The sequence below is a fragment of the Neodiprion virginianus genome, chromosome 1, assembly GCF_021901495.1.
Source record: "Neodiprion virginianus isolate iyNeoVirg1 chromosome 1, iyNeoVirg1.1, whole genome shotgun sequence".
In the NCBI taxonomy this organism is placed as follows: Eukaryota; Metazoa; Arthropoda; class Insecta; order Hymenoptera; family Diprionidae; genus Neodiprion; species Neodiprion virginianus.
Genome location: NC_060877.1, coordinates 38,511,037 through 38,533,364, shown reverse-complemented (window position 1 = coordinate 38,533,364; position 22,328 = coordinate 38,511,037). Strand labels below are relative to the sequence as shown.

Genomic DNA, 22,328 nt, shown 5'->3' with positions numbered 1-22,328 from the left:
AAAGAGGAAAGATATAATTATCGAAAAGAAGCGAGAACAGAAACAATGGGAGGATTGTTTTTCTTATTCCTATACGGTTTTCACTGTTTTCAGAATCATCCACGAGAGCGGATTCACGCCGGAAGACTTCAAACAGTACAGGCCGGTTGTCTACAGCAATACGATACAATCTCTGGTCGCCATTCTCAGAGCTATGCCCAATCTTAACATCGTCTTTTCGACCAACGAACGAGAGGTGAGACATTCCAGGGACTTGCTTGTTTACATGCTCGTTTATTTTCAACACAATAATAACAACAACAATAACAACAACAACAACAACAACAACAACAACAAAGTACGACAAGAGCTATAGTAGAAAGAAAAGTTTCAATCTAAAAAATAAAACTGCTTATCGAGGCAGAAAGTGCCGGAAAGTTATTTTCTCATCTAAAAAGAAAAAGATATTCGCCCTGGACGTAAATCAACTGAGAAATTGAGGAATCCAACATCGTTGTTAAACAAGCGTAGTACTGAATTCGATATTTGTATGAGTGATATTTTGTAAACTATATTTTTTCCTCTTACAAGCGATAAAGTCACATCAATTGTTGAAAAATCATAGAATGTGATTGTCATCGCCCTTGTCTTGTGTCGACTGAGAAAAGTTGACAATGTTGTTCAAACGATAGTAAAGAAAATATGGGATTATATAGTGCCGTCTGCCATAACCTTAAACCGTTCGAAAATAAGATGGGCAACGTATTATTTACAGTGTTGCCGTAAAAATTTACCGTCAACTTTTTTCAACGACTGTAACAAGCAGAATAACAAACTTTGTAACAATTTCTTCCGAATGTTCGTTAGTAAAGATATTAATTATACTGTTCGGGAGGGAAGAAAAGTACAGCGGAACGAGATTTGCTTACTCGGTCGGTATTCCGACATCCGATCGAAAAATAGCTGATTGTCGCGATTTTTTTTTTTTTTTTTGTTTTTCGACGTTTAAAATACGCTAATCGGTACGATATTTTTTTTCAATATCAAATTAAAACACTCGCGGAGAAGAGAAAAATAATTTTTCAACGTTCGCTTGTGTTTTATTTTTTTTTTCTATTCTTTTTTGTTAACGGTTGAAAATGTTTTCGAAAAAAAAAAGAGTCCTCACCGTGTAAACACGGTTGTGGCCGTAAATATTATTCGAAATAAAATTTTTAAAAAGATTATTAATCGGTATGAAAGCCGTTGAAAAAAAAAAAAAAAAAAAATGTTAAAAAAAATATAAACGAAAGTGAATGTTAAAAAATTGATTTTCTCTTCTTCGCGAGTGATTTGATTTGACATTGAAAAAAATCAGACTGATTAGCGTATTTTGACCATGATAAAATGAAAAAAAAAAAAAAAATAAAAAAACAAAATGCACGATACCTCGAATGTTGCACAACAACGATAATATCTCAACGACACGTGTCCTCCTGTGTCATAAATCGTACATCGGGTCGAGCACCAGCTTCACAATATACGTATATTCTGCAATATGTACATATGTATAGATACGTAGAAGAGAGCACATAGATACTGTATCGTAGTACAACAGGAGAGTAGCAACAGGTAAAGATGAAGCAATTATCGGCGTTGGTGTCGGCAGGTGCTACACTCTCTGCTCGAACACTCGATAGAGCCGCCAAACGCGAACGAACGAACCTCTCCAAGGGTTCTACATCCTCCTCCACATGCAAACCAGTCATCGAACAACGTGTTAAATATCGTGCACCTCGACACGCTTAGCCTGCACCCTGCATCGCAACGAGACTCTTATATTATTATTGTTATTTTCACCCTTGTGCAACATCCACCCATCCACCACCTTCCTTCACCTCTTTTCCGATCGTTTTGCGGCGAATCTCTGAGCTCTCGAACCACCGCTCACAACCCGATGCTATATACCTGAATATGGTGAGAGTGGTGCAGGGTACTCGTCAGGGTACGAGCGAACTCCTCCACTGTAGTTGAATGGTTTTTTTTTACCGCTATTTATCTCGTTTTCGAAAGATCGTCGTCACTTTGGTTACACCGTTCTTTAAAGGAGATTCAAATGTCTTTTTAACATTGACTTCAGAGATGATGATTCAGGTAATAAATCTACAAGCTGTATGATATACACTTCATGCGATGTTATAAACGGTTCAAGTCACAATTGGACATCCATCCCTTGCGTAGGAGGACGACAAAGCAAAACTGTGATCGTTACGTATTTGAAGATGAAAAAGGCCGATGTGCTCTTCTGTCACGGAACACTGTACCTTTCTGTACTTCTCTGCTGTCGCACAGTACCAACATCTGTGTATATATATATATAGAGTTTAACGGAGGCGCGGGACGCAGCTTTGGTATATATTCGAAGCTAACGAAGGGTTGAAAAGGTCGATTGATCGGTCTTGCAGCCCAGCGAAACGTGTTCTCGTACCATCCTTCCCCCTTTCCCATCTTTCCGGCTGGGCCATGGTGTGGGGTCTTCTCTTAACTACCAGTTCTCTATTTATAGGCACATCCGAGGCACGCCGTTATTACAGTGGAAAGAAAAAAGGTCATTTCGGAGTCAGGTCGAACGGTCGTTCGCACCGTGCAGACATTGTCCAAGGAGAACGAACGACCTGCGGATATTCCAAGGGTTTATCAATTCGACGAATGTTTCACGGGTATACGGGATGACATTCCAATTGCTTGCTCTCCACGTGTCCGAGACACTCGGCACGAGGCAAACCGTTTCTCATGTTACGTTTTTCGCCGAGCTTATCGCCACCGTGCTCTTAATCGTTATTCTCCTCGTTGCACCCGGGACGGAGTTTATCAACAGTCCATTCCGGTGTCCCCACGTCAGTAGATTGTAATAATGTTGTACACTCGCACTGTTCACACTTGTGCATCAAGTATGATCCAATTATTATACCCGTGGCGTAATCAAGGTAGGTACGTAATGAATGTTTCAACTGCGATACTACGCGCATCGAGTACTTTATGTCTTTGTTGCACATCATTCCTCGTCGTGTTATTGTACACTGTACACTCTCTCCTCGGTTACATGGTCGATCGCATTGTAACGAATGGATGTAGGGAGAAACCCGGTTAAAGAAATCGAAAAGTCTCTTTATCTTCACCGCATTAATCATTCTATCGCCTACCACCATGGCCATGATTAAAAGCCAAGGAATTTCTTTTCTCCAATCGTCAATCTGGACTCATGTGTAGGTATATCAAGAATTCAATCAATATAATACACCATACCCCACGTACCTTGGGTGAGTCGTGAAGAAAACCGCTACTTGCGGTCTAGGAAAACGTGATTCATGCCCACTTAAACACAGTTGTATGCGTGTATAGACCGTGTGTTGGTGAAGAGAAAACGTACCTGTAAGGAAAAAAAAAATAATAACAATCGTTCGTACGTATATGCATAAAGATTGTTTCATGGAACTTACAGAAGTACCAAGTGATCCGATAGTTAATCTCGGTTACGGTTTTCTTCGCAATTGTTCCACAAAACGATCGGATAACTCACGGCAAGGTGATCACACGGTCATACTGGTTATAGACCAATCTCGTCGTGATTCGATATCCACAATTCCAGTTTTCCGCCAAAGATTCATTTACTCGCTTTCCGCCTAACAGGTTCTTGTGTGACGGGCAAGGCGGCTTATTTATGCAATTTGTATGGGTTATCGGCGTCGTATTATGCCTGTAGGTACACGATGCTCGAATGAGACAGCCAAGACGAGACCGCGCGCCGTGGGAGGTCACTCACCTGTTGTGCGGACTGTTGCATGTTGGCTCCGCATCAATTACCTTGACAGTTTCTCAACCTCAACCTCATCGGGCCTAGTCAAGGTTACCCTTGACGTAATTTTCTCTTCTTCCTCGTCGACTAATGGATTTCCCATTCCCATTTCCCAGTCGACCCACATATCGTCGTCAAACGCCAGTTGGAAATCAAGGCAAACATTGTAACAACTTGCGGTTTCATGGTACAAGGTTTTTTTTTTTATCCCCATTTATCCGCAATTAGATACATTCTGTTCGGCGAGTTTTCCTTCATACTACTTCGCAGTTGTGTTAACAACCAGCACACTTCAGTTTCGGGCCATCATGGTCGATGTTATAGTCATAGTCGATGTGTTTTTGAAGCTTGAGGAGAACAATCCAGCCTTCCAGAAATAACCGCAGTGGATACTTTGATCTCGGTTGTGAAATTCGCAGTGACTCTTGTTTTCATAAACACATGACTAGAAAATGTCTTTGTGAAAATTCGAGATTGAATCAACTAACGAGAACTAGGCGAGAAATAGCGATGAAACGGATCACGGACACATAGTGTTTGGAATACAGAGGTAAAGCTGTCGGATGGACAGGGGGAAGAGAAAGAAATCAAGTTAGGTCGAGTTTGGAATCGAGCCGTGAAGCTCTCACGGGGGATGGCAAAGTGCCCAACTCTTGTCAGTTGTTACAGGCAGCAGGTAGCCAATATTCATCACTGACTCCCCGACTATCAGCCACAGGTTGCTGACTGAATATACATGTATACGGGTACAGATTAGCCGGATACTCGGGGTGATATATCGAACAGGTTGCAAGTATAGATCATCGCTTGGGAAGCCGCGAATTTGTGAAATTCGAAATTTCGTTGTTATTGGTTACTGACCATTGCACGGAGAGAGATGAGTAGCAGATATATTACGAAAAAAAATTGAAACAGATAAGACGTAAGAAACAAATTGGTGTATAGATGGTTTAGTCGTTTGTTTATTTCCTTGTTCCCCTCACTTACGAACGAGTCATTTGTGATGTACAAAACTATATGTGCTTACAGTACGTGCCAAAAAAAAACAAAGATGAGAAATATCGGGCGTCGATGTCTCTGACGTGTATCTATAATTGCTCCAACATTCGTCATTTATAGTAATCTATCTAATAAACTGTCCCTTATCGCAACCCATTATTATTGAATTTGTTACACCTCGTAAACAATTTCAATTGCTTCCAATTGGATTACATAGGTGTACCGTTATTATTCTAACATAGATCTAGTATTCGACTGATGATGAATATTAAGTAAGAAAAAAAAATATATAAAATTGAAAAAACACCAGGTCAAGTGGATCGTGTGATGTGCAGATCGGTGATGTTGGCCGCGATCCGAATTAGCCTCTCGTTCTCGGATGTATTTTGTATTAGAGGCACGCCATACTGAAATGAGACTCGAAGACTGACATTGAATGATCGCGCAAGGTAGAAGATCCTAGAGGCCAGCACCCGCACGTGTTTGCGTCATGATGTTTAGCTCGTCACTCGTGCACATATGTACCCACGCATCGTATATATAACGTCCCACATATACATGCCACTTTGTCCATTCAGCGTAGAAAACTATGAAAGAAAAAAACAGAAGACGTAAAATACCGAAACGATTATAGTTGATCGAATTTTGTTTTTATCCTTTTTCATGCACTAAATCTCTTCGACCTCCTGCAATTTTTCATTTCAAAATGGCGGTCGATTTCAAATCAACTTTGAAATATGTGTTATAACTCTTTTCGTTACAAACGAGTATCGATGAAATTTGGAATGTAAGTTTGTGCCATCGATCTTCGTGTTTCTCAATTTTTTCACGAATTTCCGCATACAAAATTCACTTTGACAATGTTCCGAATTCTTCAAGTGGACAACGCGTCACCATTTGCTGGTAATAATTTTCCCACTCCGCGGCAAAATTTGTACTCGATTTCTGTTCGGGGTCAAATAAGCGACTTTTCAAATCCCCTTTCTCTTTATAATACACATGTCTTATCGGTTGTGTACCCGCTATTATTACGTCCATTGAAAATAAATCCCATATCCGGCGATGCTGATACACATGGCGATATACAGGTACAACGATTTATCAGACTTATACATTTAATTTTTATCGCAATATATTTATTATATTTCAAACAGTCAGTCGCGTTATAACGTGCGATGCCGTTTACGCGTAACCGATCGTAAGAGTTAACACATACGAAAACGCTTCAAAGGATAACTGTCATGGTTTCCAAAGGCGCGGCGAGCGAAAGATCGAATAACCCTCGCGAAATTTATCTTTCAACCAAGTCTGGCATGACAAACTGTTCAGTCATTTATGCTGTAATATATAAAATGTTTTTTCAATATTTCCAGACCGATGCTAAGATGGTGTTCGACGTTATCCAACGGATGGAGGACACCGAGCCGTTCAGCGAAGAACTACTGGCTGCTATGAAGAGGCTTTGGGCCGACAACGGGGTCCAAGAGTGTTTCGGGAGGAGTAACGAGTACCAGCTGAACGATTCGGCTAAATAGTGAGTCCCTTGTTTATATTTACTTGCCCAACTACTCTCCGTATCCTCTCCGTCGTCTTCCTTCCTCAATCCCGAATCCTCTGTTATATACATCCGTACATATCCATGTGTACGTTATTAATACCCTTGTGTATTAACGCATACTCCACGTACGTTAACCTGTATATTATGTGAATCGATATCGCGTACCTCCAGCTTTCGCCTTATCAGCGTCATCATCGTCATCGTTACTGACAATTTCACAATTGCCTATCACACATGGAAACATGTATAGGTACACATTGACATCGTATAAATATACGGATCATCGATCATCGATGTTGCACGCCTTATGTATCGAGAAAAGACAGTTCGTCAAAAGTGTAAGTGCACGTATAATATTAGGAAGAAGGAAATCTTCTTGATTTATTATTATAAGCGTACATACAGCATCTGATGTAAATCCAACCAACAGTGGACGTCATATCCTCTGCACATATAACCACATCCTGTGAATGTGGACATTTCATCGCGGTGATGTTGCGTGTACATAGGTTTGTATAGTTTTTAATCTCTCTTATGCACTGCGTATGTACGAAAGAACAAAGCAAAACAAAACCAAAAGAAAACCAAAAAATGATCTGAAAGCACAAACGATATTCGAAAATATAAGAAATATAAGAATTACACGCAAGTGTAAATATGTATATATATATATAGTATACCTTCACGATATGTTTTATTATACTTATAGAAAATAAATCATTATCTGTATAATAGTATATAACATACCTTGTGCACGAGTTACGTAGACGTCGTATAAAAGACGACGGATTATCCCGCGAGAATAAGGAAAAGAAGGAAACAAAGGAGATGAAGAAGTGGGAGAAAAAGTAGATGAGGTAAAAAAAAAGGGGAAAGAAAAGGAGGATTAAAACGAGACGCGGGGAAAAGAGTCTCCGGGGAATGAGAAATAAAAAATATAATGTACCTACATCCTCCCCTCAAAGAGTGATCAAGTTCTTCTCTCCTCGAGTTGTGACAGGGATTGCGGTAAAGCTGAGAAACAGAGGGAGAGAGAAAGAAGGGAGCTTGCGCGTGGTCTGTAAAAATCCCTCAGCGGTCGACGCCACGTAAAAATTTACCACCCTACCCTCCGGAGGACAGTGCATTGCCTATCCTGCGGAGAAACGGCGAGAGCTTGGCCAGTGGAGTAGGCCAGAAAAGCTGCTGCGGAATAACCTCCTCGATACCATCCCTGCATAGGATACGCATGTGTAAACTTATTCATACGAAAAGCATTATATTATATATGCAATGTGTAACGGGCTTGCTTGGTAGGCGGGTACGCCATACATATATATATATATGTACAGGTATATGTATACCTATTCTATGTAAAAGGTTGAAAGCTCGCCTGCAGCACGATGAGCTTGCGCGCACAACCGCAACCACCACCATCACCATCACCTTTGTTTCGCATGTGCCGAGGAAAAACGCAACGGTGGTCACCGACTTAAAGCTGGTGCGGTTCGGAATATACGTATACCTACATACACGTGTATTGTACCCGTGTATACATGTATATTTTGTAGTTATATATATATATATATATACCTACATACATACATACATATATGTATTCACACACATATGTATGTACGCGTACGTACGTACATTGAGAGAGGAATAAAAAAGGAAAGAGCGACGACGAGAGACGGAGAGAGCTGAACGGTGCGGGAGGGAGGGCGAGAGAGAGAGAGAGAGAGGTAACCTCTCGTGTCGTATTGATCGGGAGTGACGTCACGCCACGCCCGTGTCACGTGGCGATAAAATGGCCGACTTCGCCCCCTGCTGCTGCCTACCCCCAACATTCACCCTCCCCCCCCCCCCCCTCCTCTCCCTCTCGAAAATCCCGTTTCCTCGTCTTCTCATCACCCACAATCTCTCTCCCTTTCCTTCCTCCCCCTCCCTTCAACCCGAACGCCTTTCGAATACCCTTGCAACTGCACTTCTTGTGTAGATGTGTATTATATATGTATATATACACACACACACACCTTATACACTGCAGATGGTAAATTTATGTATATTGTTACGGTGTTGAGTTTGGAAGTGACGAATTTTTGTTTTTTTTATCTTTATTTTTTTCTTCCATCTCGTCGTTCTCCGCTACCGGGTGAAAAACTTGCAGGTACTGACTCACGTGTGGTAGGGAAAAAGAAATCGTTTCCGAAGGATATACCCTTCAATCCAATTTTAAAAGGTCGCTTGGACGGAATTCGAAATTTTCCATTTAAATAACTTTGGGCAGGGCAGCGGGGGCAGAATGTCATTTTTCTTCTTTTCTTTTTTTCTTACATTTTCGTTGTTACCGCTCGGCAGCATTTAATGACACACGGATTTGATTTTGCACAGAAACATTTTCTACAGGATTCAATTCTCGCCAAAAGTGTCAATTTGATTTTGTTTTTGTAAAGTCGATATGGTTCAGCCTGTGTCAAAGACGAAAGAAGATAGTTTGAAACGATACAAACTACTATAATATGTATATTGTATGTATCGGAGGATATCGATTATGTTCAGAATTTGGTTTTGATTAGAATCGATTCGACAAATCTGTTTCTTACAGCTCAAAAAATGATCGCTCGAATTCGTAATTTCATTATTTTTATTTTATTTCATTTTATTTTATTTTTTATCCTTCTATTATACACATTGTTTAATATAACGGTTGTTTCGAAATTTGGATAATTTTTATAACCACACGTGAATTTTACACTTCCGTCATATTACGGTATAACTATAGAAATAATCTAGGCGTTGCTGAATATAGTTTACCGAAAATTCCACATGTATACATCGTACACACAATTAAATTGAACAAGCACTCAGTTCCTCGACGAAATTGCACCTTATTTTTAAAGCTCCCCATTTCTTTTCCCTGGAAACTCGAACCGTCGAAGCTGCATCTGGTGACCGCGAATTATATATCATCAGCAATTCGCGTTCCATGTTGATTCGATATGAAGCCACATCGAAAGCTTGACGCACAGTCTGGCCTACGATTCGATCGTTTCGAAACTATTACGAACCTAATCCTTTGAAATGTATTATGATAGTTGATATTACGGGTAGCTCTATAGAACTTGAGTGTTAAATGGTGTAGTCGTCGTTACAACGTCGTGCAAATAATATAGGCATGAGGACGAGGGGGTCGAAACATCACGAATCCAAAGGTGGCAGCTGCAGCAAAAAATCAACGCAACATATCGAAGAGTAAAATTTCGAAACAAAACAAAACAAAACATAAGTTTTATCGAAAAATCGCGATTAATCGTCCAGATTCCTCCTTTGATTGGCTTCGACTCCCTCGGTATAAATGATACTAGAATTCACGTTCAACCGATGAACGGACAATCGGACATGCGGACCGTTGAATTGACAGCTAAATATTCGGTAGATATACCTCACAAAACAATACAGGATACGTGAAAATGGATTGCGATAGTAAGGTCAAATTGCTGATAAATTGTTTTTTTTTTGGTTCTATCTACATTTACGATTTCTTTCTCGTTTTCTGACGGCAATGTTTGTTCTTAAATATCAATCGTAAGATCTATGAATAAAAATATACCAGTGACGTACTTTTGGTTGTAAGTATAATAAAAACCGAACGTTTTGTGTCTGCGTTTCAGCTTCCTCGACGATTTGGACCGGTTAGGTGCCAGGGAGTATCAACCAACGGAACAGGACATTCTCAGGACTCGAGTGAAAACCACTGGGATAGTAGAGGTCCACTTTTCGTTCAAGAACCTCAACTTCAAGTGAGCATAGCCAATTTTGTTTTCTCAATTTTCAACGATATGCAATGCATTTTTTCTTGCGAGTTTTTTTCCGCTTCATACACCTGAACGTGATACATACAACGATCATTGAATTATTACGCGTTTCGTGATGTATAACGGTCGATCATAACAGGTTCTGGAATCGATACAGTCAACAAGGGTACTATAAAGTTGATTATGTTAAATTCGATCGCTCAAATAATAGCCGTTTATAACAGTAGTAATTGTATACGCTACGACGTGTGGTTGTAACAGGCGTGTGCCGCCTTTATCGTGTCTCGTAGAGTACGGATGGACTGTATAAAATGTACATAGTGAGCCATATAGGTATATACATATATACACACACACACACAGGCACAACGGCCGTTCGGAGTTCTGGTTCATCAATTATTCGTTCCGCGATGCGGCCTTATACATAATATATGTATATATATCATCTCGATTATTATAACTGCAATTTGAACTGATTTGACGAGCATCGAGTATAAAGACTGTGCAGAAGTATGAAGAGGTACAATCAGCTTTTGGTCTCTCTTGCTGTGTAATAAACTGGCGACGAAATATAAAGGGAAATTAAGGGGATTGATTTTTAATTCGTTATTTTTCACTGATTTTTTCATAGTTTTTCTTATTATTTAACTTCAGGTTATTCGACGTCGGTGGCCAGAGGAGTGAGCGCAAAAAGTGGATCCATTGTTTCGAGGATGTAACAGCCATCATATTTTGCGTAGCCATGTCCGAGTATGATCAAGTTCTTCACGAGGACGAGACAACGGCAAGTTACCAAATCGTTTGTAATAATATTCATATTCGTATGGTGTAAAATTTTTTGAAATAATGTTCAAAGTTCGAAGCTCGTTTCATTGAATCTACAATACCGGAGAAGTTGAAATCAATTTGAGGAAAAACCGAGTCGGTTTGAAGTCTGTTTGAAATGAAGTCCAGACGTTATTCCGTGAATCAGGGGGGATAAAAACCTGCGAGGAATAAAAAGAAATTGGAAACCTGGCATTTTCTTGTAAAGATCAATGGGCGTTGAGTGGCTTCACCAGTTTAGCAGAGCACTTGTCACGTATTGAGTTCGCTGACTTGGAGAGTGAACACTTTTAAGGTTTTAAGAACGAGACGGAAGGTGTGATAGAGACAGATAGCTGAAAATGAATGGAGCTGCAGTGACGTGAGACTTGAATGAACGCAGAAATCAAGGGATCAAGGGATCAATTGGTCGCCTGACAATGAGAGAACGAGACAGGAGGACCGAGAGACACACGTGGGAAGAAGTGTATTAGTGCAACGACTCACGTTGCTTGTGTCAAAGTGTCAATTGATCGTCGAGGTGCCGCGGACGTAACCTGAATTTTAAACAAAACCAGAGCAGTGCCTCGATTAGGGAACGATGAAATATCGCGCCGCCGCGCCGCGAGTCCGGAAATCAATTTCACTGCCTCATCTCGGCATCAATTTATAAAATGCTCGACGATATTCTCTAACCAATACGAAACTCACATATTCGAACAATTAACGCTAAGCATCGAACTTTCTGATTACAGAACCGGATGCAGGAGAGCTTGAAGCTTTTCGACTCGATTTGCAACAACAAGTGGTTCACGGACACGTCGATAATTCTTTTCTTGAACAAAAAGGATCTCTTCGAGGAAAAGATCCGCAAATCGCCCCTGACCATATGCTTCCCCGAATACGCCGGTGCGTACAAAACGTCTTACACTAGGAGCGAAAGATCTCTCCGATCGTCTTTGAAGTTGAATTTTCGGAATCTACCAAATCCTAATCTAGTTTTCTTCCTTTTTCAGGCGCCCAAGAATACGGCGAAGCGGCTGCCTACATCCAGGCACAATTCGAGGCAAAGAACAAATCTACTTCGAAAGAGATTTACTGCCATATGACATGCGCCACCGACACAAATAACATTCAGTTTGTCTTCGACGCTGTGACAGACGTGATTATAGCTAATAATCTTCGCGGCTGCGGTCTCTACTAGCCTAATTCAATAACGTAATACATCCTATTTAAACAACCTATAATTATAAGCGTGAACAATTGACGAGAAAAAAGGGCCGCGAGCAGAAGAGAGAAAGAGGAAAAGATGGAGAGATCGAGAGCTGCCGTTAGGAAGAGGGATGATTGGAATGAAGAAGTAGGAAGAAACAAAGTGAAGACAACAAGAAAGAAGGGAAATGGAAATGCGAAAGGATAAGAAATGAAAGGAATAGAACGTGATTAATTACAACGCTTCTGTAAAACCTGTTAAACGGTTTTCAATCCAACTTTATCATTATATATATTTAACTGTTTTATATGTACAGTGGCTCTTAAACGTATACATAATATACTGTATGAATAGGGTATATCGAGTACATACATTAATAGAATCTTACGTAACTAGAGAGAAAAAGAGGGAGAGTGTGAGAGAGTGTGAGAGAGAGGGAGAGTGAGAGTCAGAGAGAGAGGGTGAGAGAGCGAGAGGGGGGAAGAGAGAGGGAGAGAGAGAGGGAAAGAGTGTGAGAGAAGAGTGTGTGTGTGTGTGTGTGAGAGAGAGAGAGAGAGAGAGAGGAAGAGAGAGAGAGCTAATCATTACTACATTGGTGAGTTATTGAAAAATCTCGACGTCAGCAGACGATTGACTTTTATTCGTCGTATAAATATACGCAATTTGCAGTGGAGGCTGCTTAGCTGCGATTCAGATCTGAAACATTCGTTGAAGCGAGATTTTTATTTTTTATTTTTCTCTGTTATATATCGAACGCTGAAAATATTATCGAGCGTTCACCGCATTCATTAAAGGTTTCTCATTATCAATTACTACACAGCTGTGCCAGATTCTCGAGATACGAATCTCTCGGTCTTGATCTGAAATTTAAATATCACAAAAATCCGCTTTTTTTTCCCCGAATTTATGAGGGCGAAAGATTTGAATTATCGTTATTAAAGGTTGCGATATTTTAGCTAGTGTATCGTTGGATTCATTTACTCAAAAACAAAGACCACGAATAATACGGATATACAATAAACAGGTAAATATTGTGATCGAAGTGAAAAAATTGCACAAATTGTTTATTTATATATTTTTTTTTTTTACATCCGATTCGTGAATATCGCAGATGTAACGAAAATACTGCAATTCACGAGGCGCACAGGGCAACTGCACAAAGGGGATAAAATTTTTGAATAAAATAAATCGAGTTCAAATCATATATGCACATATACTACACACGCACATGATATACACCGTACGCAGCGTACAGTTTTTATCACTTACAAATCGCAGTAGAGACAGAGAAAGATATAGAGTCGGCAATCAAAGAAGCAACAAAAGTAATACCTAAGTGATCAAATTTAAAAAAAAAAATTATCATTACGTATTATTATTATTCTAATTAAATAAAAGTAAACATACGCGCAAATATATAAATTTTTTTCACTACTCTGTCGTCCTTTTTCATATTTAGTTTTTACCATATTATTATTATTATTATTTTATCTGCTTAACTCGTTCCTGGATACGTAAAGTTTAATTTTTTTCTTCTTTTATAATTAAATAAATGAGTTTTCACGACATGTATATAAATATTATAAATTCATCTGGGAAACTATCGTCATGGAAAATAACAATCATATAATTCTCTCATCGCAGTTTCGCAATTTAATGAGAACAGTCCAAAGAGCGATTATAATTATTTTCTGTTGAATTTGTATGAGTAAAAAAAAAACTTGGTAGTTTAATGGCGAAAGCGCTGTTTTATAATTATTACGTGTAATACGTTTGTGGTTTAGTTCCAATGCAATAGTCGTTCCGAAGGAAACAAGGCTTACATTTCTATTTACGGACCTCTGCCTCAATCGCGTTGGTTTTGGAAATTTTACTTTGCATCATTTGTACACTATGATTTGCTTACGTTTATACACTTGAATTTATCAATCCAATATCCTCACAACGTGAAACGTATACCCCAATATATAATAATCATGTCACGGCGTTATAATAATTACACGTGACCTGATAGAACTCGAGTTATTATAGAACAAATCTACGGTGGCATTTATTTATTCTATACAATTAAAAACAAAAAGGTTTAAAAAGAAATGGTAGTAATTTATAGTTCATACTCACGCGATTGCATCACGCGCATGTTGGTACAGACTCCGTTTGGCGGCGTATGATAATTTATAATGTTATAAAAAAAATATTAGCGCTAGATGATAAAAAAAAAAAAAAAAAAAAAAAGTAAAGAAATAAAATATATATACATATACATGTATTGTATATATATATTCGACACACATGCACAAATAAATGATTGTTCAATTAAAAATATTACCCGGCAATTATATAATCCTGGGCTAGTACGTCTTTATCCGAAAACGTATTTTTCTAACAACATATTATCTCTTAGATGCGATCATTTTCTATTATAGGCATGCAATTTATTTGTCTTTATCGTCAGTATTTTCTTAGCCTTTTTTTTTCTATTGCTTGTCCGTTAGTTTCTTCGTTTTTCATTATTTAGAAAAAAAAAATATGTATATATATATATACATATATATATATATATATTCACAACTATTTTGACAATATCCTGGTAGCACTGCATTTTCGGAGCGGGAGAATGAAATGATTACATGTACACACAAAACAAAAGCTCATACGGGACCTCACAGCGTAAATATATATTATTATAATTCATATACTATACATTCAAAGTTACAAATTTAAACAGTCAAAAAAAAAAAAAAGAAAAAGAAAAAAAGAAAAAAAAAACCAATACACAGATTTCGTTGCGCACAGTCGTAAGATTCGAGGCACTGTAATAGGAGAGTCAAGAAAAATAGCGCGTATAGAAGAAAGAAGTAAGAGACCAAAGGAACAGATGAATGAAAAACGATGAAAAGAAAAATTTTAATTAAAAATGCACGAATATTTTTCGCTCCTGAAGTACTCTTAAACACTGATATTTTCATATCTATTATATTTTACTATTACGCAAATCAAGTGAGAGCATGAAAGAAAAACGATGAAAACGAAAAAAAAAAAAAAAAAGAAAACAAAATAGCTACGATCGTTCAAGAAGGAATAAATTATTATAGAAACACTCGAGTAGCAATTCGAACGGGGTTTAATTATGACAAATGAACGAAATAATAGTAATAATAATCATAATGACAATGAAACTTGGAGAAAAAGAGAAGGAACAGCAGAATGAATCGATATGTGAAAACACAAAAACCGAGATTAATTATTCCTACAACGTCGCACGACGTTATACGCGTATTTTACAAAATGCAAACGAGGCTATTTAATTATCATACAGCTACCCGAGGCGTATAAGCTAATTAACAAATGGCTAAGACGCACCTGCATCGCTGCAACAGATCTTTAACAAAATGACACGTATATTTGTAAATATTCTGTACTCACCGTAGGAAAAAGGGAAATGCGAAAAGAATAACGTTGCGAAAGAAGTGGAGGTAACAGAAATCACCATTGAGATATCCAAGTATACATTCACTTGACAAAGGATTAAAGTGAACATGCTGGTAGAAAAGTATTGGAAGAAAGTACACGTGGGCACACAGACTGAAAGAAAGATTTCGAATTGCATCGAGGAAAAGGAAGAGATTACGAAGGGACGAGCAACTGCCGTCAGCTAAATATATATAGTTGAAATTGATATACAGGGGTGAAAAGTGTTTGCACAAACGATGAAAACAATAATTCAATCTTATAATTATAAAAAGTATAGAAGAAGATGACTTAAAAAAATAGCTTAATAAAAAAAAAAAAAAAAAACAAGGAAGAAGGAGAACAAAAGAAAAATACGTACCAAATATAATTACGTGCCAACGAGCATGGGGGTAATAATTTTAGTTAAACGTGATGTCTGTTCTAATAGTAGAGCTAATTGAATTGAAAAATTATTATTATTATTATTATTGTTGTTGTTGTTGTAATTATTGTTGGTATTATTGTTGTTATTATCATCATTATTGTTGTTATTATTATTATTATTATGAAACGCGAAAGGCTGCGTGACGAAAGCAGGCGGGAATTTGTTTCTGTGTGTTTCTGCGCGACAAAGAGAGAGAGAGAGAGAGAGAGAGAGAGAGAGAGAGAGAGAGAGAGAGAGAGAGAGAGAGAGAGAGAGAGAAAAGCGGATCGTTGATTGTGGATTGCTGCGTGTGGCTAAATTAACATTATTCGAATTTTGAAGTTTGGAACAGCGTTGCGATTCACGATGCATGTCCTTAGTTCATTGATTGCTGCTGAAATAATAATAATAATAATAATAATAATAATAATAATAATAATAATAATAACATACGAACCAAGCACGGACCTACTTAATTCAGGAACGTAGTTATTCAAACGTTTATAGAAAACAGGAGTCGACAAAATAACGATATGTAATACATTTAATGATCTTCGATGAAAATTCTGTTTTGAAAAATAATGTCATGTAGGGAATGGGGTGTGGCAACAAGAGGATGATAAATTGTGAATGATGAATGACGAATGATGAATGGGGAGAAGGATGAGGGAGGTTGAAAAATAGGTGAAAAATAATATGTGTGTTACGTATAATATGTTATTGTAGAGAGAAGGGGGGAGAACGATTTAAGAAAAAAACGATAAGGAAAAATTGAGGGAAAAGTATGCGTGTAAGGATCCTAACGATTATATCTGTACCCGTTATTATTGCGTTATCGTATTATTACGAGTATGATTAACAATAATTATGTAATTACACATATTAATGGAAATGATAAATAATCGATTAGATATTTGTGTGAATTGCATATTTGCGGTATATTCGAAAAAAACATTTATATATAATACATATATATTAGGAAAGCGTGCTAGCCAAATGAACGTTAACGATGATTTTATAATTGTCTGCTAAACTATCAGATCGAATGAACGTTTGAATTCGAAAACAGAGAAGCAAAAACTAATGCGGACAGACGAAATGTGAATAATTGAACGAACCATTGGGATGTGAGGTATAAAAAATAATTGTAATAGTAATTGATATGTATTAAAATTTTATTTGATTTTTTTTTTTTTTTTTCATTCGTACAACCATTCAAAGAAAATCATTGATTATCGTCATTAGCTGCCAAAGATTATTGCCATATGTAAATCGTCAGTCTAATAATGACTCGTACTACGTGTTTTTTTTTTTTTATTTTATTTTTTTTTTACTCTGCTTATCGAAAATAAGTATTGAAAAGAGAGGAAGAGACAACGAGAGAGAAACAGAACGACAAGTTTGTCATGCGAAAGACAGAGAAATGTGTGCGCGGGAAGGAGTGCGACATTTGAAGAATAGCGCGGTGTCGATTAATTCTTAACTATTGATCGTGAAATGGTTGAAAAAAAGTATGAAAGAATAGAAACTGATGATAAAAGCGGAAAACAAAAGAATGAAAAAAAATAAAATAATAAACATGTCCCAACATAAGTTGATGAAGAATCAGAAGTAGAAGAAGCAGAAGAAGAAGAAAATGACAAAAGATAATTTGACGATCCCTGTGAAAAAATCGCAAGTCACACAAAAATTCAAAACTCGTGACTTGATTTGTTTTTTAACATATTAGCTTATACGTAAAAAAAAAAAAAAACAATTTACCGCAACGAGTCTCTTCGCCATACCTACCATATTATTAATAGTGCCATTGCTACATTCCTTGCCATAATTTATTACATATTATATGCATTAAAGTTAGTGTTTATTGCACGTAGAAAAATTCTATATCCCCCAATCCCACCGCTGTATGCATACAAGGCATGTTTGAACGATAAACGAGAATAACCCGATAACGATAGGAAATTAAAGACTTAGCCAGTTGTTGAATGAGACGGTTGAACAGTCGTTAAAAAAAAATCATGAATCGTTAAAACGAACACTAATATCGGCCAAAGTATTTTTATTCCGTTGTCAAACATCACATTCGCATGAAAAAAAAAAAAAAAGAAGGAAAGCGGAATTAGAATCGCCGTGGAAAAGACATTTAAAAAAAAAAAAGGCATGGAAATCGTATCGAAATGCAATGATCATTAATACGGGGAAAAATGAAAATTTATTTATCAGAGATTATAATCGAAATACACGTGTAGCATAGTCCGTAGGTATATATACGGAAGATTAAAAGTCACACTAAACGAACGTTAACGAAATATGCAGTACAATTCATGCGATGCGACAAATTATCACCGTATCTTTCAGAACGTGCAAACCGTACAATTACAAGGGTTTGGAACAATTCATGCCCATGCCTTAGGTGACCAACAAATATTTTTCTTCTCGCAAATGGTTGTATATAAATATATATATATATATATTTTTCTTTTTAATTGTTACATGTCAGGACTGAATAATTTTTTTCTTCTCACAAACGTATCTCCAATGTCTGGCTCCCACGTATTTTTTTTTTTTTTTTAATATCTCGAGAGATGACGATCGTATAAAAAAACGAATACGCGTGTAAAACAATTTTATTTTTTCATCGCATAAATTCACAAATGTCATACACGTAAGATATTATATTTCGAGTCTACACTTCCCAATCTTATTATCGTTAATATTATCATTATTTCAATTATTGTTTCGTTTTTATTTTTTATTTTATACTATCGCGGTTGCCATATTATTGTAAAATTAAGTTACATCAACGCTATGATTTTTAAATCTCTGTAACTATTATATATAATTATAAGTAATATATTTGAATAATAATATTTCTTATTACTATCGTACACCTAAGTCATACATTATACTTCATATTACAACGTGTTTCTAGTCACATATATAGCTGAACAATACACTGGTATGCAGGAGACTTTCTGTTTGAACACAATACGTTACGATTCATAAAATTTTCTCACTATTTAACATCGATACCGTTAATTGTTATTAATGCCGATAATTTTTTTTTTTTTGTTTTTTTTTCTTTCTTCTCCATCTCTTTTTATTTACAACTTTCAACGAGCCGTTAGTAAATTGTTCGTAACAATGCGCCGCGAAAAGCGATATACATGCATACGCAACACCGTTTGCATGTTTAAAAATACATGACGTGTATCGGCATAGACGAGGGAATTAGGAAGTGTTATTACCAACCGCGCTTCCCTATAACTATATATATATATATATAAATTATATATATGTATATATATATATATATATAGTTATAGTTACTCTGTATTAATTGAAAAAAAAACCAGAAAAAATAACATTTTTTTTTAATTAATAAAAAAAAACCAAGTTGACGAAGAAAAAAACCGTAGCGTGAGAAATAAAGGACCTGCTAGTGCAGCTGCCGAGGTCAGGGTTTTCCTTATTAATACATATTGCATAGAGTTACGTAGCAAGAAGAAAAAAATAAAAAATAAAATACATAGGAGTATAGTTAAAAATAGAAATACGACAAAGACACAACCGAAGGTTTTGTAATAATCATTATTAAAAGAAGAGAAATAAGACATTGCCGCAGGGACGGCCAGACTTGACGCGGCTCTTTTGGCTCCGAGTATTGCAGGTGCGAAGTGGTTGAGTGTAATTATAAGAGTGAAAATATACACGGCATCACGATTCAAGGTTGCCTTCGTCTTGCTTCGTTTCCATGCGCTCTAATTTTGACAAAGGATTAAAAAAAAAAAATTAAAAACAATCCAAAGCAATCCTCGAGTCCTTGACAGACGGGCATGTATTTTGCGTGAGGTTAAAATTGTAACTTGTGCGAAAGTTTGGCCTCCCCTGCGTTAATCTGTATCTTGTGCACAAGAAGATGGCAAAATTCAAGATCGATCTTGATACCGTATTTATGTATTGGTTATAGACGGTGTATATTGAAGCCGATGGGCAAAAACTACCGTTTTTTCAAATAATAATAACAATAATAACAATATTAATAATATTAATAATAATAATGTAATCTACGGATAGTTTTAGACTAGCATACATATAATATAGACATTTTCTGGCTAGCATTTCGTATGTATATATTATGTGCACACATGTATATGCATATATTATACACACACACACACATATAGGAACCGTACGTACCAAGAATAAGTTAATTACATCACGCAAATACTGTTCTTCTGGTATCATGTCTACAACTATGTGTGGATTCCTGTATTAATGCTGACCAGAGAATATCTTGCAGGTGTAAAGAAGGTTGAAAAGTTTTACCATCTTTTGAGATACGGTAATCGGCAATGTCTTAGATACTCTTTAATACGATAATTATGTCATTGAATATTCCTGCGTATTTCTAATTAACGAGTGATACACAAACAGAAAAATAGAAAAAAAATTTAAAAAAAAAAAAAAAAAACAGAACGAAAAGAAAGAAGAAGAAAACGAAAATTATTAAAAACAAAATGAATAATTAAATGAATGAAACAAAAAAGAAAAACTTATGCGGAATAATATTGTCGAGTTGCGAACATACATATAATATATATATATATATATACTATATTATTATATATAATATGCGTGCAGGATTAATTGTATAACGTACTTTCACTTATTTCGGATGAAATATGTAATAATATTAATAATGATAATAATGATAATGATAATAATAATAATAATAATACTGATAATAATATTAATGATAATACAGTAAATAAAAGTAAATACAGAAAAAAAGATGGAAAAAATGCAAAAAAAAAAAAAAAATTCACAACAAAATTTAATTATAGTGTTACATCGTAATTATACATAATATGGTTAATCATTAATATACTGATTATAATATTGATAACGATAACACGACGAAGAAGAAGAAGACGAAGAGAAAGAAGAAAAAAAATGAATAATTATTATTAATTAATTTGCGATTAACAACCTACCCTGAACACATATTTCATAATTCATTATCATAGTTTAATGACTATATAAATATATAAATATATATATATGTATAATTATAATTTTATGAAAGGGTGTTGTGTAAGATTCGAAATGTCTAAAAAGAAAATGTAACGAGGAGAGACACACGATACATATAATTGGAATACATAATTATATACACGCAAACCAACCGACATAAAGTAAAATATGTCTCATTATATATATAATTATTATGTAATAATTGTCCATACATCTTAAAATGTCGAAATAAACTAATATTAAAAATATCGCTCAATTATGCATAATTTATAGATCGTAATTACATATCCTCATTTCGTTTGTCGGCCAATCTTATATTCCCCGTTTTTTTTTTTATAAATGAATTTAATGGAAGAAAAACTTCCCATTGGTATTTTGGAAATTTATTAACAAAAAGCGTAAAATGAACAGCTTTGACAAGATGGCTTACGATTAGCACATAAAGATCACGCATGTGATAGATCCATCAATATGTTGACTAAAGAATGTAAAAACAGTAACCTTTATGGACCTGCGTGTGTTAACTCAAATTTTGATATTTTTGTGTAAAATAATTATCTGTGGAATAATTATTGTAGATATAATTATATCAAATTAAATTATTTTACACAAATAGTAAACTGTTCCAGGGACATGGAAGTTTTATCCATTACTGACCGCGATACGCAGTTCCTTTTGGAAAATACACATCGAAAAGTGCTCAAGAAAATTTGCCAGCGGTATCCGTCTTTGTATTTTTCAGACAACGTTCGCAAATATCTATTGAGAATTTTTGCCGTCAGAATGTTTGAATATTCGCGCGGAATATGAATTCGATGTAAAGTGGTTGATGATAACGCTGTTTGACATTTCGAATATTGGCGACACTGCGCGATCGGATGGTGGTAGTAAGTAAACCTGTAAGTACATGGAGACTAGGGTATTGCTGCGCTACTCACTTCACTTACTGCTTACGGTGCGTTCCGAAATTAGCTGGCAGCGATAAAAACTCCTTAGAATAGAGGCGAAGCTACTCGCGAACTCCGCAACGCAAAATAGATAACTAATCTCTGTTAAAAGTTTGTTGACAGTACCGAGAGCTAATTCACTCGTTTTGTCTTAAGAGCATATAGACGTAGACGAAGCCTGGTGTCCCCTTTCTTGTGAGTAGAAAACGGTATAGTGAGGGAATTAGTAATACTACAACGATGCGCTTCTGCCGTAGAAAGAGAGCGCATGTTGTATTACGA

The 22,328-nt window shown here is 36.3% G+C and overlaps 1 protein-coding gene across 1 annotated transcript in view; it reads left to right on the top strand.

The window, feature by feature from the left end:
• The window catches only part of LOC124310198 (guanine nucleotide-binding protein G(o) subunit alpha), a 33,785-nt gene extending 18,542 nt beyond the window's left edge, over window positions 1–15,243 (top strand). The window contains exons 4-9 of the mRNA XM_046773993.1: window positions 94–235; window positions 6,187–6,347; window positions 10,025–10,153; window positions 10,823–10,952; window positions 11,728–11,881; window positions 11,989–15,243. Coding sequence (XP_046629949.1) covers window positions 94–235; window positions 6,187–6,347; window positions 10,025–10,153; window positions 10,823–10,952; window positions 11,728–11,881; window positions 11,989–12,176 — 904 coding nt within the window. The 3' untranslated portion in view covers window positions 12,177–15,243. The remainder of the gene's footprint in view (window positions 1–93; window positions 236–6,186; window positions 6,348–10,024; window positions 10,154–10,822; window positions 10,953–11,727; window positions 11,882–11,988) is intronic.
• Window positions 15,244–22,328: the final 7,085 nt, after the last annotated feature.